Source organism: Primulina tabacum, chromosome 14, assembly GCF_025594145.1.
Source record: "Primulina tabacum isolate GXHZ01 chromosome 14, ASM2559414v2, whole genome shotgun sequence".
In the NCBI taxonomy this organism is placed as follows: domain Eukaryota; kingdom Viridiplantae; phylum Streptophyta; class Magnoliopsida; order Lamiales; family Gesneriaceae; genus Primulina; species Primulina tabacum.
This window is the reverse complement of record NC_134563.1, coordinates 31186620-31197813: the sequence shown is the minus strand read 5'-3', so window position 1 is coordinate 31197813 and position 11194 is coordinate 31186620. Positions and strand designations below refer to the sequence as shown.

Here is an 11194-nt window from a genome sequence, read left to right as displayed (position 1 = left end):
ACAACCTCTATATTTGCATTTTAAAAATGTTCCATCGACGGATATAACTTTTCTCATTCTACAAAATCCATCGATGCATGTCCCGTATGCTAGAAACATATATTTAAATCTACCTGTTGAATCTGTCACCAAATCAGTTTTCGAGCCTCTGTTCACTTGTTCAATCATGTACAAATATGAAGGCATAATTCGATAACTCTATTCAGGACTACCAAGTAACTTATCCAAAGCAAGTTGTCTTCCCCTCCATGCTTTGAAGTAACTAATGTCAACACCTTTATTTTGCATCATTGTAATTATGGTTTTTGGTTCAGGAAAACTGAGTTGTCCTTTAAAATTTTCAACCAAAATCTTTGCTACAAAGTCTGATGTTGCTTGTCGATGCATTTTCCTCCGATATGAAAGGTCACAAGTATGTGTGTTATGATAAACACGTATAGAGAATCGTGATGAATTCTCTATTTGTGATGCACGTATTTTCCAACTGCAACTCATTGTAACACATCTAACATCATAAATTTTTTTGTTGGATTTTTGAACATCTATTTCAAAGGACGCATTTAAAAAAATCTTAAACAATTCTGTTTGAAATTCATCTTTACTCTCAAACTCTTGACCGACAAAAAAATTAGACAAATAAAGAATAAGTCACATTCCATTCAGCATCTCCTACTGTGGCTAATAATGTAGAATCTTGCACATCTTGTTCAGGATAAGAAAATTCAACTTGTGTATTATGTGTTGTACATAATGTAAGCTCTTCAACATGATTCTCTTCAACATGATTCTCTTCATTTACAAAAAATTCATTCTCAACAATTTCTGTTACCACATTATCAATACTTGTTATTTCATCCACCCCATTCTCATGCTCATTCATTTCATTGTCTAAGTCATTCTCAAAAAATACTCCATCAAAATATTCATCATATGTTCTCACATTACCTCCATATACTTCAGTTTCACAATTGTCAACCATCTCATCATTATGATCTCTACAAACTTCAAGATCTTTAGCATTGTTAGTTTTTTCATAACTTGTTTCAAAGCCACTTGTTTTGATAATTTCAACATGAAGCAAACGTCTAACATTTGAAACGCCAAAAGACAGATATGTTGTCAATGCTCTTGAGCTTTTTATATATATTGGCCTTGGATTACATGCCTCAAATTTCGGCAAGTTACTTAGCTTCAATACCATATCATGTCTATCCAAATGAAGTGTCTCAAAAATTGCATCTTCAACATCTTCAATACTTACATTACTATCATCAATAGATATAGCATGTCATCCCGAATTACTTCCATCACACCATGAATATTTATGTTCACCGTCAACCTTCCATTCACCATCAAAATTAATTAAGATTTGAATCATATCGCTGTCCACACAATCTGAAATCTGAAAAAAAGTATAAATAATGGATGTAAGGGAGTTGGAAATATATAACTATAACTGACTGATTGAATGATATTGACCGACTGCAATGCATAACTTAACCTACGAAAATAAATGTTTCAACCTACTGAATATGAACCGACTGACTGAATGATATTAAGCGACTGTGATATATGATTTAACCGATCGACCGACTGTAATATATGATTTAACCGACCGACTGAATGCTATTGATCGACTGAAATAAATGTTTTAACAAACTGAATGAGAAATCAAATTACTTGAGTAGCTGATAATCCACACACATGAAAACATAAATGGCCAAATAAAATACCTTATATTGATATTCCAATGATCCTATGAAAACACGTATGGCATGAGAATGAAAATGTCATTAATCTTTGATTATAATTTATATTTTTTTGGAGAAGAGAAAATGAAGAGGTTAAAAATGGGAGAAAAATGGGCAAGATGCGATGGAAGGAAGAAATGAAGAGAAGAGAGGAAGAGAGAGATGAGAACCTTACGTTGATTTGGGTGTTGTTTCTCAATTGGCCCACAAACCCTATTAATTAATATTTAGATTAACTATTAATTAATATTTTTATTAACTTTTAATTAAAGGAAGGCCTATTGACAAAAAAATCTATACGAGACTTTTGATCTTAAAATTTGTTGTGGGGAGGCCATATTTGCAAATGGCCCGTAAATTTGTATGTTATTATTTTGAAATATAACATGAAGTAATTACTAATTATTGTCCTTTTTACCGTTGGAACACAACCGTTGGACCAAACTCAGTAATGCAATTCGTGGTCCGAGGCTTTGCAGCTTTTACAGCTCAAAGGCGCTACTCTAACCCTCTTCCGCCGCTATATATTTCGGCGGAGTTTTCTCCGTCTCTCTGACTATGAATCCTCCGTCTCTCTCTTTGGCTCTTCTAAAATTGAAAATTGATAAATTTTCTTGCAGCTGTACAATCTCCATATTTTAGCATCAGAAAAAATGGCTGGTTGTTTTTCAAGAACCAGGATTTCTGCAGCATTGTTCTTGAGCTTCTCGGAAGCTACAGTGTACATAGTAGGCGGGAAAGATAATGCTTGGAGAACTCCTGCCCCGGAAGCTGATTCTCTCAATCGCTGGTCGGAGAAATCGCGTTTCGTCATCGGGGATTCTTTGGGTAAGTACAGAGTTTTCAGCTCATTGGATCAAATTATTTGTTGTTAACAGTGTCGGGGTTTTTTTTTGGAAATTCTGATTTCTCTTCTCTAGAGTTCTGCAGTGTTTGAGTACGATGTCTCGAAAGACTCGGTGTTGCTGGTGACGAAAGGAGACTACCTGGCATGCAATACGTCGAGTCCTATCAAAAGCTACAGAGGCGGAAATACGACAGTGAAGCTGGAGAGATCGGGGCCGTTCTACTTCATCTGTGGGGAGCAGGAATACTGCGTGAACGGGCAGAAGATTATTGTGGTGGTGATATCTGAGAGAGACAGCCGATTTATGGGTGGTTCTCCGGCTTCTTCGTCGGAGAATTCTGAGGGTATTGCTCCAACTAGTGGTGGTGGGATGTTGAAGGGTGGTCTTGTGATGGGTTTCTTCGCGGCGCTGGTGAGGTCTTTTGTGATGTGAGCGAGGCGAGGAGTCCTGGGGGATGGTAGAATCTAGGTGGGCTGTTTCTTTGGTTAAGGGATTATTTTTAGAATTCTATGTAATTGAGATTCCACATGAATTAATAGCAATTTATTCATTGGATTCAAGAAAAGAAGCCAGTCAAATAAAATAAATCAATTGGGAAATTGTACTGAAAAGCCACGTTTCCCAATATGGAATGTATGTCTCTCCTTCCTTTTATTTTCTTACAAAAAAGACATGCCAGGAGGATCGAAAATTTTGAAAATTGAAATTGGTGAGACCAGTTGGAAAAGCCCGTCGCTTCTTCTTCTTCTTCTTTCTTTTAAATCATTGCACTATGTATATCAAAATGCACCATCCCAGCTTTTCCAACTGGCCAACAAATCAAATTTCTTGAAAAAGAACCAAATCCAAACTGAAACAAGTTACAAAGCTTGAAGGAACACGATATGATTGAAATTTCATTACGAATTTGTGTCAATAGTTCGTTCAACCAGTACAATACAAGGGTACCCTGCCAACCAATTCGTGAAGATCGTGAACAATCTTAAATACCGCATCTGGTCTAGCAAGCCTTAGTGCATTTTGAGACATGGTTACGAGTTCATCTCTTTTCGGACCAAACCATCGAGAAACGATGTTGGCTATCTCCCTAGGACACTTTGAGAATTTCCCACATGCATTTTCAACAACGTAAGGGACATTCCCAGCCTCCTGCAACAGAATATGGATCAAACTAAAATCAAATATAATTGAAAGCAGATTTTTTTTGGGGGGTGGGGGGTGGTGTACTCGATGAAAGTGAACACAATTGAAACAGGTAACTTGGAATTATCATAAATTGGTGATTATTCCAGAAAAACAAATTTATTACCTGTCCAGCAATGTAACCATTTAGGATTATAGGAAGTCCTCGAATCATAGACTCCGCAATTGTTCCAGGGCCAGCCTGCAGAATATCCAATTTGTCAAATAGGCAACATCGATTGTTTTCAACCTCGAATGTTTCCAATAAATATGCTCTTTTTCTATCCATGGAGATTGGAAATAATCGGGGAGGGGAAGTTTATAAGTCTTGATTATTAGGCATACCTTAGTTATAATGCAATCGCAAGCACCCATGTACTCCTCCATCTTGGTGACAAAACCCTTCACCTAAAATGCAAACACATTTAGTAGGTAAGTGACTGGCAAAAAGGGCCGCACCCATCACAGACAGGGCCCTAGCTGAGTTCAAACTTTATACATAATCTCTTGAAAGCATGAGTTCTACAACCCCGTTACAACTAATGTCACACCTACCCTAGCTCTATATAGCAAGAACCTATATTGAGAAACGGAAGCAGACAATCGCAAAATCCAAAGCAAGTATTTTCCATTAAATATTTACCTGGACATTGATCTTCCACTCAATGGATTGCAACTTGTTGGCAAGTTTTTTATTTCGGCCACAAATCACAAGAACCTGGCCTATTGCTTCTCCATTAACTTCATCGTATAACGCATCCCCAAGAGCACGAGCAGTTGACTCAATGGGACCCATTCCTTCACCACCACCCATTAGCAAGACAGTAGGAAGGTCCACATCCAATCCAATCTCCTTTCTCAATTCATCCTAAAGTATAGAAACATTATTGCATTGGTGAAAGATTATCTATATGATTGTCGATCATATAACAAAAACACCAAATCTATATATATACACCATACAAAGACGGAGATCAGAACCACAAATGCCTGAACAATTGTAATCCACTTGGGGAACAACGAAAAACCAATTTTAACGGAAAAAAGATTTAATCGAAATATCATCCATCATGGATTTAATTTCTTATGAGAAGTAGCATAGAGTCCGTTTGAAAACAAAATCTCGTTGGAGAAGACCACTTCTGCTAAAAAAACAGAGGTAAGGTTTGGTAACAACTATGTTCCATGAATCCTTACCAAACTGCGTATATGACAGAATACAGATACTTAAAGATGAAAATTTCGGAAATTAGGATATAATAGACGACATGATTGGTTTATGCATTCACACACAACATGCATACATAGTTATATAAATACATTAAATATTGCAGAGATTTATAATTTATAATACGTATACAACAATATTAATGGGTTCAAAATGCAATATTGAAAAATATATCAGTAGGCAATTCTAATAGATCATTTTGGATACATCAAAACAAAACCCTTAACTGTGTTGAATAGATATGCACGTCATCTGTCGACAGATACTTTTATTTAAGCCTATAGAAGTATGCATTGTATGTCCATCAAATATCCAATAAAAGCAACTGTATCCAGAAATTAGTATCTGATATGAAATGGGTCCGTGGCCATTTTAGGAGTATTTGGATATCATAGTTGGCAATGTTTTTGTGGGTTGGAAAATATGTTTCAGAAAATGTTAACAGTATGGAAGAATGTATTGAAAAATGCGATTTATATGTTTGGTTATATTTTCTAAAGGAGACATGTTTTTCCAGTAGGTGTCATCATCAAATTTTGTTCATTATATATGTCACATCCAATATATCTTGTTATTTCAATGGTATAAGAAGTTTTTAACGGTATAAGAAGTATTAAATTTTTTAAAATATAATATAATGATAGAGTATTTCTGAGGAATAATGAAAAGTTGAATTTAATGTAATGATTGTGCTGGCGGATATAAAAATATTTTGGAAGATTGTTTTAGAGCATGTGAATTGATAAATGTTTGCTTTATGCTTTGTAGTATATAAATGGTTTTAAAATATATATAAAGGCCAAAGGTTAGAAAATTTGGCTATTGGGCTTCTGCATCAACTTTATTTTAAAAGCTAAAAGAGCTTTCTCCAACAATTCTCTCAGAACACAAAAATACTTCTGCTTTTGGTAGAAGTCGCTGAAATAAACCAAGCTTTATGAACTCCTTTTTTAAGCCAAGTATCTGTGTATCCAAACTAGCCCTAATCTTACTTTCAGCTGTCCAATTATCTTCTAACTTGCCAATAACTTATTAAGTAATTAACATATTTCCAAATATTAGTTTTGACCTTAAGATCATGCTCAAATTAACCTTTTAATTTTTCCTCGACAATTTCACTGGGAAAGGGAAAAATTTACTAACCAGAAAAAAGGCAAAAGCAAAATGTACCTACCTTCGGACGAACATGCTTTACAAATGAGGGCCGCACAGGAAGGCCATAAACCTTAATTTGAGAAGGCTGAAGACCAGTTCTTTGTGCTCGTTTTGATACCTCTTCCGACGGGCAATAGCATCTTGTCACAAGCTTGTGAAACCTACAATGTGGCAACAGAACAAATCAAATCTATACTGAATCCCGCATGATATAACATAAAAATGGCTGCTACACATACCATGTCGGATGACAAGTGCTCAAATCCGTTATCACGGTGGCAAAAACGATCTTCTTTAAGAGGCCCTTCGTCCTCAAAATACGAAGGGGTACATGTTGCATTAAAGGATGAACGCTGATAATAATATCTGGCTTGTATTTCATCAGTCCTTTGGCAACCTCTCTAGCAACAGTTTTTAAAAGAAGATTAAAATAATCGAGGAACGAGAAAGAATATTATGATGTAGTAGCCTAAGGATGAACAAGAAGTAGCAAAAAAACCGGCCTGGATACCACAAAGATTTACTAAAACTGCAAATTAAGATCATAGATGGGAAAGGAAATAAAATAATTTCACATGGCATATAAACAAGAAACTGATCACCAAGGTTCAACAACACATGTTGTGATACAAAGGCACCGAAAGCTGATGCCAATATTTTCGTAATATCACATAAATAAGTTTCAACATCAAAAGTTCTATGACTCCGCGACAGCGGAAATAGTTAGGAAATTCAAATTATTCCAGTACTCAAAAGGAAAAAACACATATACTTATCCTATTTACCTCAGGAAAAACAAATAGATCATCAATTCACAAAGGGAAAAAATGCACAACTCAAATTACATTAAATCAACAACGATTGGCGTTATTACACGCTACACAACCATTATGATGAAATTTCAATCAGCCAGGGATAACCTATAAGCCCAACGCAACTATAAGATGAAAAGTTGTACGCTTTGTTTGTGGTGAAATAAAACAACCATACTATTTATATCATAGTCAATAAAACAGAAAAGTAGACTCACCGGGCTATAAAAGTTCCAGTTGCAAAAAAATTGGACTGATGAATAAGACGAGGAGCAGTAAAATAATATGTCAATCTCCACAATGAACCATGTTTCACGAGAAAGTTGTAAGTCTTTGGCAACTGATTAAAAGGCCATGGTGTGTGATCTGTCCACAAATCAGTAATAAATACCTACACGAGAAACAATAATAAATAACAAGCAAACAAGATTCACAACACACAGCAATGACATTGAGCCAAAGCAAGAAAAAATCCATCAATACTAAAGCAACAAGGTGGTCGAGCTTGGAAAGGTCCTTAACATTAACTACCCCATCCTCTAGGTCTGACCACGTGTTTTTCACATTAAATCAACACAAATTAATCAACTATGCAGGGACTAAATCAAGATTTTTGAATCGGGGAAGCCACTAATGTTTTTCATGTTTAATACCTGAATAAACCTAGATAAAAAGACACGGGGCATAACATATGCTTAATGCTTCTCAGAGATTTAAACATAAATTATTGATATTTTCTGGTAGGGGTTACTACAAGCACTTTTGCTTTTACTCTATAAATAATATAATGTCATCTCCTTCATCGTATGAGAAATGATATAGAAAAATTGCGGTAAAATCTCCCCAATGTCTCAATTTCTATTGCCTGTTCTTTTATGGCGTCGTCCCAAACTCGAATTGGGAATTCATAGATTTTCAGATGTGCCTGCACCGGCGGACCGGCCATTATTGTTTCATTCCTGCAATCAAACAGAATTAACTGTTCAATCAAGTCAAACACTAACCTGATACTCATCTCCAAATTCTTCGCTAAAAGCAGCCCTTATAGCCTCCGCGGAAGCTCGATGACCCCCACCAGTATCACTCATCAAAATCAAAACCTTTTTCGGAGAATTTGACACAACATTACTGAACCACCCTTCTTCAGACTCCTCCAAAACCCCATTCCCATCATCCTTGAACCCATTGCTTTCCCCGGAATCAAGCCCAACAGAAGCAAAACCAAGTGGGATTCGCTCACAGTGGAATCTAATGACTTTATTGAAGTCATTCAACGCTCTCCTGATTCCGAAACTAACACCTCTGGAACTTAAACTTAATGAAGCCACAGCCTTAGGCTTCTGCTTGGAATCAAAGAACAAGTAGCTCGACAAAAATAAGGGGTTCTCATTACGATTCAACCTGGAATGGTTGAATACAAACGAACTCAATTGAGATACAAAACCAAACGGATTTGTGGGTTCTTGTGTAACAGTAGAAGACTGCATCCTCAAAGTTTTCTCAGTTATTTTCTTCTTCTTCTTCTTCTTCTTCTTCTTCCTCCTTCCTATTTTATCTGAAATATTGAAGAGATTGACAAATGGGTTCGCTTGGAAACACAAGAAAAATTGGCTCTTGAAGTGAAATTTGTCTGTGTTCAATTCTTTGTTTCTGGCTGGAGAGAGACCATGTAAGGGACAAGTGTGGGGAGGGGAACATAAAGGGGATTTGGAGGGGAAATGGTAACCACGAGAAAAGGATTTAGTGAGGGGTCAAACTGCAATAAATAAATTAAAATGATTAAATTAATATCCCATTCTTGAATATCTATTTGAAATATATACAGATTGTGGAATTAAAAGTGAGAACTATTTAATATGTAATGGATTGATAATTTTAATATTCTTCTAACCATCTTTTTATAATGAGAAGTTTATGAGTTGTACTATAAGAAGAATTAGAAATTATGAGTTGTAATAATGTAAATTATCATTTTCTCACGCCCAAGATATAACTAAAATTTGAAATTTTTGTTTTAACGTTCAAAACGTTCTTTGGGCGTAGAATGATTTAAACTATTTATAGTGTGTTTAGATTTGATTTATCTTTGCATTTAAGAACGTTGACACCAAAAATCCCGTTGTCTAGGTAGTAATAGCTATTTTTGTAAATCCCTATGAACTTTTTTCAGTCTCTTAATCAGGTCCACAATCATAAATTTTGTTCATTGTATAGATCATATTAGAGATTTAAACGAAATTTACGTTGAGATTAGACAACCAAAATTTCAGAAATCCAGCGGTGGTATGGCGGCATTGGGGTGGCAGAACGACGGGTGTTGTGGAGGAGGGTGGTTCAACCAATGGTGAGGGAGAGAGAGAGAAATTTTGTAGACGACATTTGTGTGTAAAAGTTATGTATGTAATTCAACTATTGAATAATATTAAAAGTCTCTTCCTGATCTAATCAGGATTTTCAATTTTTCAGGATACTGTTTTTCACAATTCAAATACTCTCGGGTATATATTTTATACTCTTGAAAATATCAAACATAATTAAATTATTATCAACTTTTGATAATGCAACATATATAAATATACATGCATATATATGTATATATATTTTTTAAATTAATAATTTTTATTTAGTTACTCAATCAATTAATTAATTAATTCTAGACTCTACAAAAATTGTTGTATATTCCAAAAGCATGCTAGTCTTTAATTTAAAAGTTGACTCCCACCATTTCACCTCCCTAGCATGTTATTTGGGTTTGTAATTTTTACAAATACTATGGACTATTATTTTAATGTTTCAAACACATTTGAGATCAATTAAATTTCACTTGAATTTATTCAAGTCCACTAGTTGAATAATTATTTTCATTTGGGCTCTACAAGACCCAATGTTATTTAATTAATTCAACACTTAAATTAACTTAATTATTTGGACTCTACTAGATCTACTAGTGTTTAATTAATTCAACACTTGAATTAAATTTAATTAAGTCCATAACAATGGTTATGAAAATCACAATTTTCAAATACATTATTTATTTGGCAAACTTTTACTTCAGAAACACTTCCACAAATTAAAAGTTGCATTCCCCTTATAGAAGTCATACTTCTAATTTTTCTTATACTTATAAACTCCTTTATAAGTTGTTCAACACATTGAACTAATTTTCTTCTCAACGGGATCTAGAAAGCTAGTACTTGTGTGACCCTCAATGGTTCATTGATACAATTAGCAGTGAGTTGACATCTCAATGTGATTCAGGACTAAACATGTTCTTATATGAGCATATCACAGTTGCACCATTCTTACTTATCAACTCCTTGATAATAAGAACGTCAGAACTCAAGTCTGATAGTACCCAACCAATCATCTTAAACGCCTAGCAGCATCGCTTACATGATTCCATATGTATCAAATGATAGTGCCTGCAAGAACCATTTCATTATGATTAGCGTACAGTATGGTCCCTTCATCTCATATATCCCGACCGATTCGACAACTATTCGTATATTGAGAGCTGTCAAAGAATCGCTACTATGTGTCATGTCGTAGTTGCATCGATGGTGTAATCTAAGGAACCCCTTTCTTAATTACCACCAACACTCTGATCAGAGATTTCAAACTACATACACATGAGATCACATAGGATATCCATACCCGAAGGTAAGCATTGAATCCCCGACTACAATGTATAGACTCATATATGTTTCGACAAAGCACCCAACCTTGCCACCTGATGACCCCATATAAGTCGATAACAAGTCAAAATGCAATGCTAGGATATAGAGTCACAATGTTGTACCAAGTCATAAGGACTAATGGTGTACAACCATAAACTAAGACGTTTCCACTCGATAAGTGAGAACGACTTGGAATGTCTTTTATGGAGGGTTGTTCAGTGCAATCTACAAGGAGCACCTATCTGCATGCTCGGACATCACAATGTCCCCTACCAATGAAACATGGTACTCACATCGCAGATATTAGTCTCAAACTCGAGCGACCTTTATCCTTCTTAGCGGCGGCTGAATTGACTAGGAACTGTTTAGAATATACATTATTCCAAATATGAGTTTATGATAATCATCACATGAGCATCTCATATTCTTTCTACTATTTGTATATTCAAGGACTTTATCTATGCAACAAGCATGTTTATAAAGATAAAAATATGCCAAAACAACAATTTTAAATATTATTAAAATAAAGATTGTTTATACA

General features: G+C 35.1%; 2 protein-coding genes across 3 annotated transcripts; one reads left to right on the top strand and one right to left on the bottom strand.

Annotated features, from left to right (window-relative positions):
• The first annotated feature begins 2254 nt into the window (after window positions 1-2254).
• On the top strand, window positions 2255-3329 carry LOC142525194 (early nodulin-like protein 15). 2 transcript variants are annotated; one of them, XM_075629378.1, is made up of 2 exons: window positions 2255-2579; window positions 2682-3329. In XM_075629378.1, the coding sequence occupies exons 1-2, from the start codon at window positions 2405-2407 to the stop codon at window positions 3029-3031; spliced, it is 525 nt and encodes a 174-aa protein (XP_075485493.1). In that variant the 5' UTR covers window positions 2255-2404; the 3' UTR covers window positions 3032-3329. The 2 variants fall into 2 exon arrangements, with proteins under 2 accessions (XP_075485493.1, XP_075485495.1); XM_075629380.1 differs by having other exon boundaries at window positions 2672-3329.
• A 139-nt stretch (window positions 3330-3468) lies between these two features.
• LOC142524757 (putative monogalactosyldiacylglycerol synthase, chloroplastic) lies at window positions 3469-8693 on the bottom strand. Its single transcript, XM_075628847.1, has 8 exons — window positions 7981-8693; window positions 7195-7367; window positions 6404-6565; window positions 6184-6325; window positions 4425-4649; window positions 4127-4189; window positions 3909-3983; window positions 3469-3748 (listed from the first exon to the last, which is right to left on the bottom strand). The coding sequence occupies exons 1-8, from the start codon at window positions 8461-8463 to the stop codon at window positions 3524-3526; spliced, it is 1548 nt and encodes a 515-aa protein (XP_075484962.1). The 5' UTR covers window positions 8464-8693; the 3' UTR covers window positions 3469-3523.
• Between the last annotated feature and the right edge of the window lie 2501 nt (window positions 8694-11194).

Coding starts and splice junctions, on each gene's coding strand:
- LOC142525194 (XM_075629378.1), top strand. CDS start 2,405: ATGGCTGGTTGTTTTTCAAGAACCAGGATTTCTGCAGCATTGTTCTTG. Junction 2,580..2,681: donor CGTCATCGGGGATTCTTTGG/GTAAGTACAGAG, acceptor AGAGTTCTGCAG/TGTTTGAGTACGATGTCTCG.
- LOC142524757 (XM_075628847.1), bottom strand. CDS start 8,463: ATGCAGTCTTCTACTGTTACACAAGAACCCACAAATCCGTTTGGTTTT. Junction 6,566..7,194: donor ACTGGAACTTTTATAGCCCG/GTGAGTCTACTT, acceptor AACTGTTGCTAG/AGAGGTTGCCAAAGGACTGA. Junction 6,326..6,403: donor AGCACTTGTCATCCGACATG/GTATGTGTAGCA, acceptor GCCACATTGTAG/GTTTCACAAGCTTGTGACAA.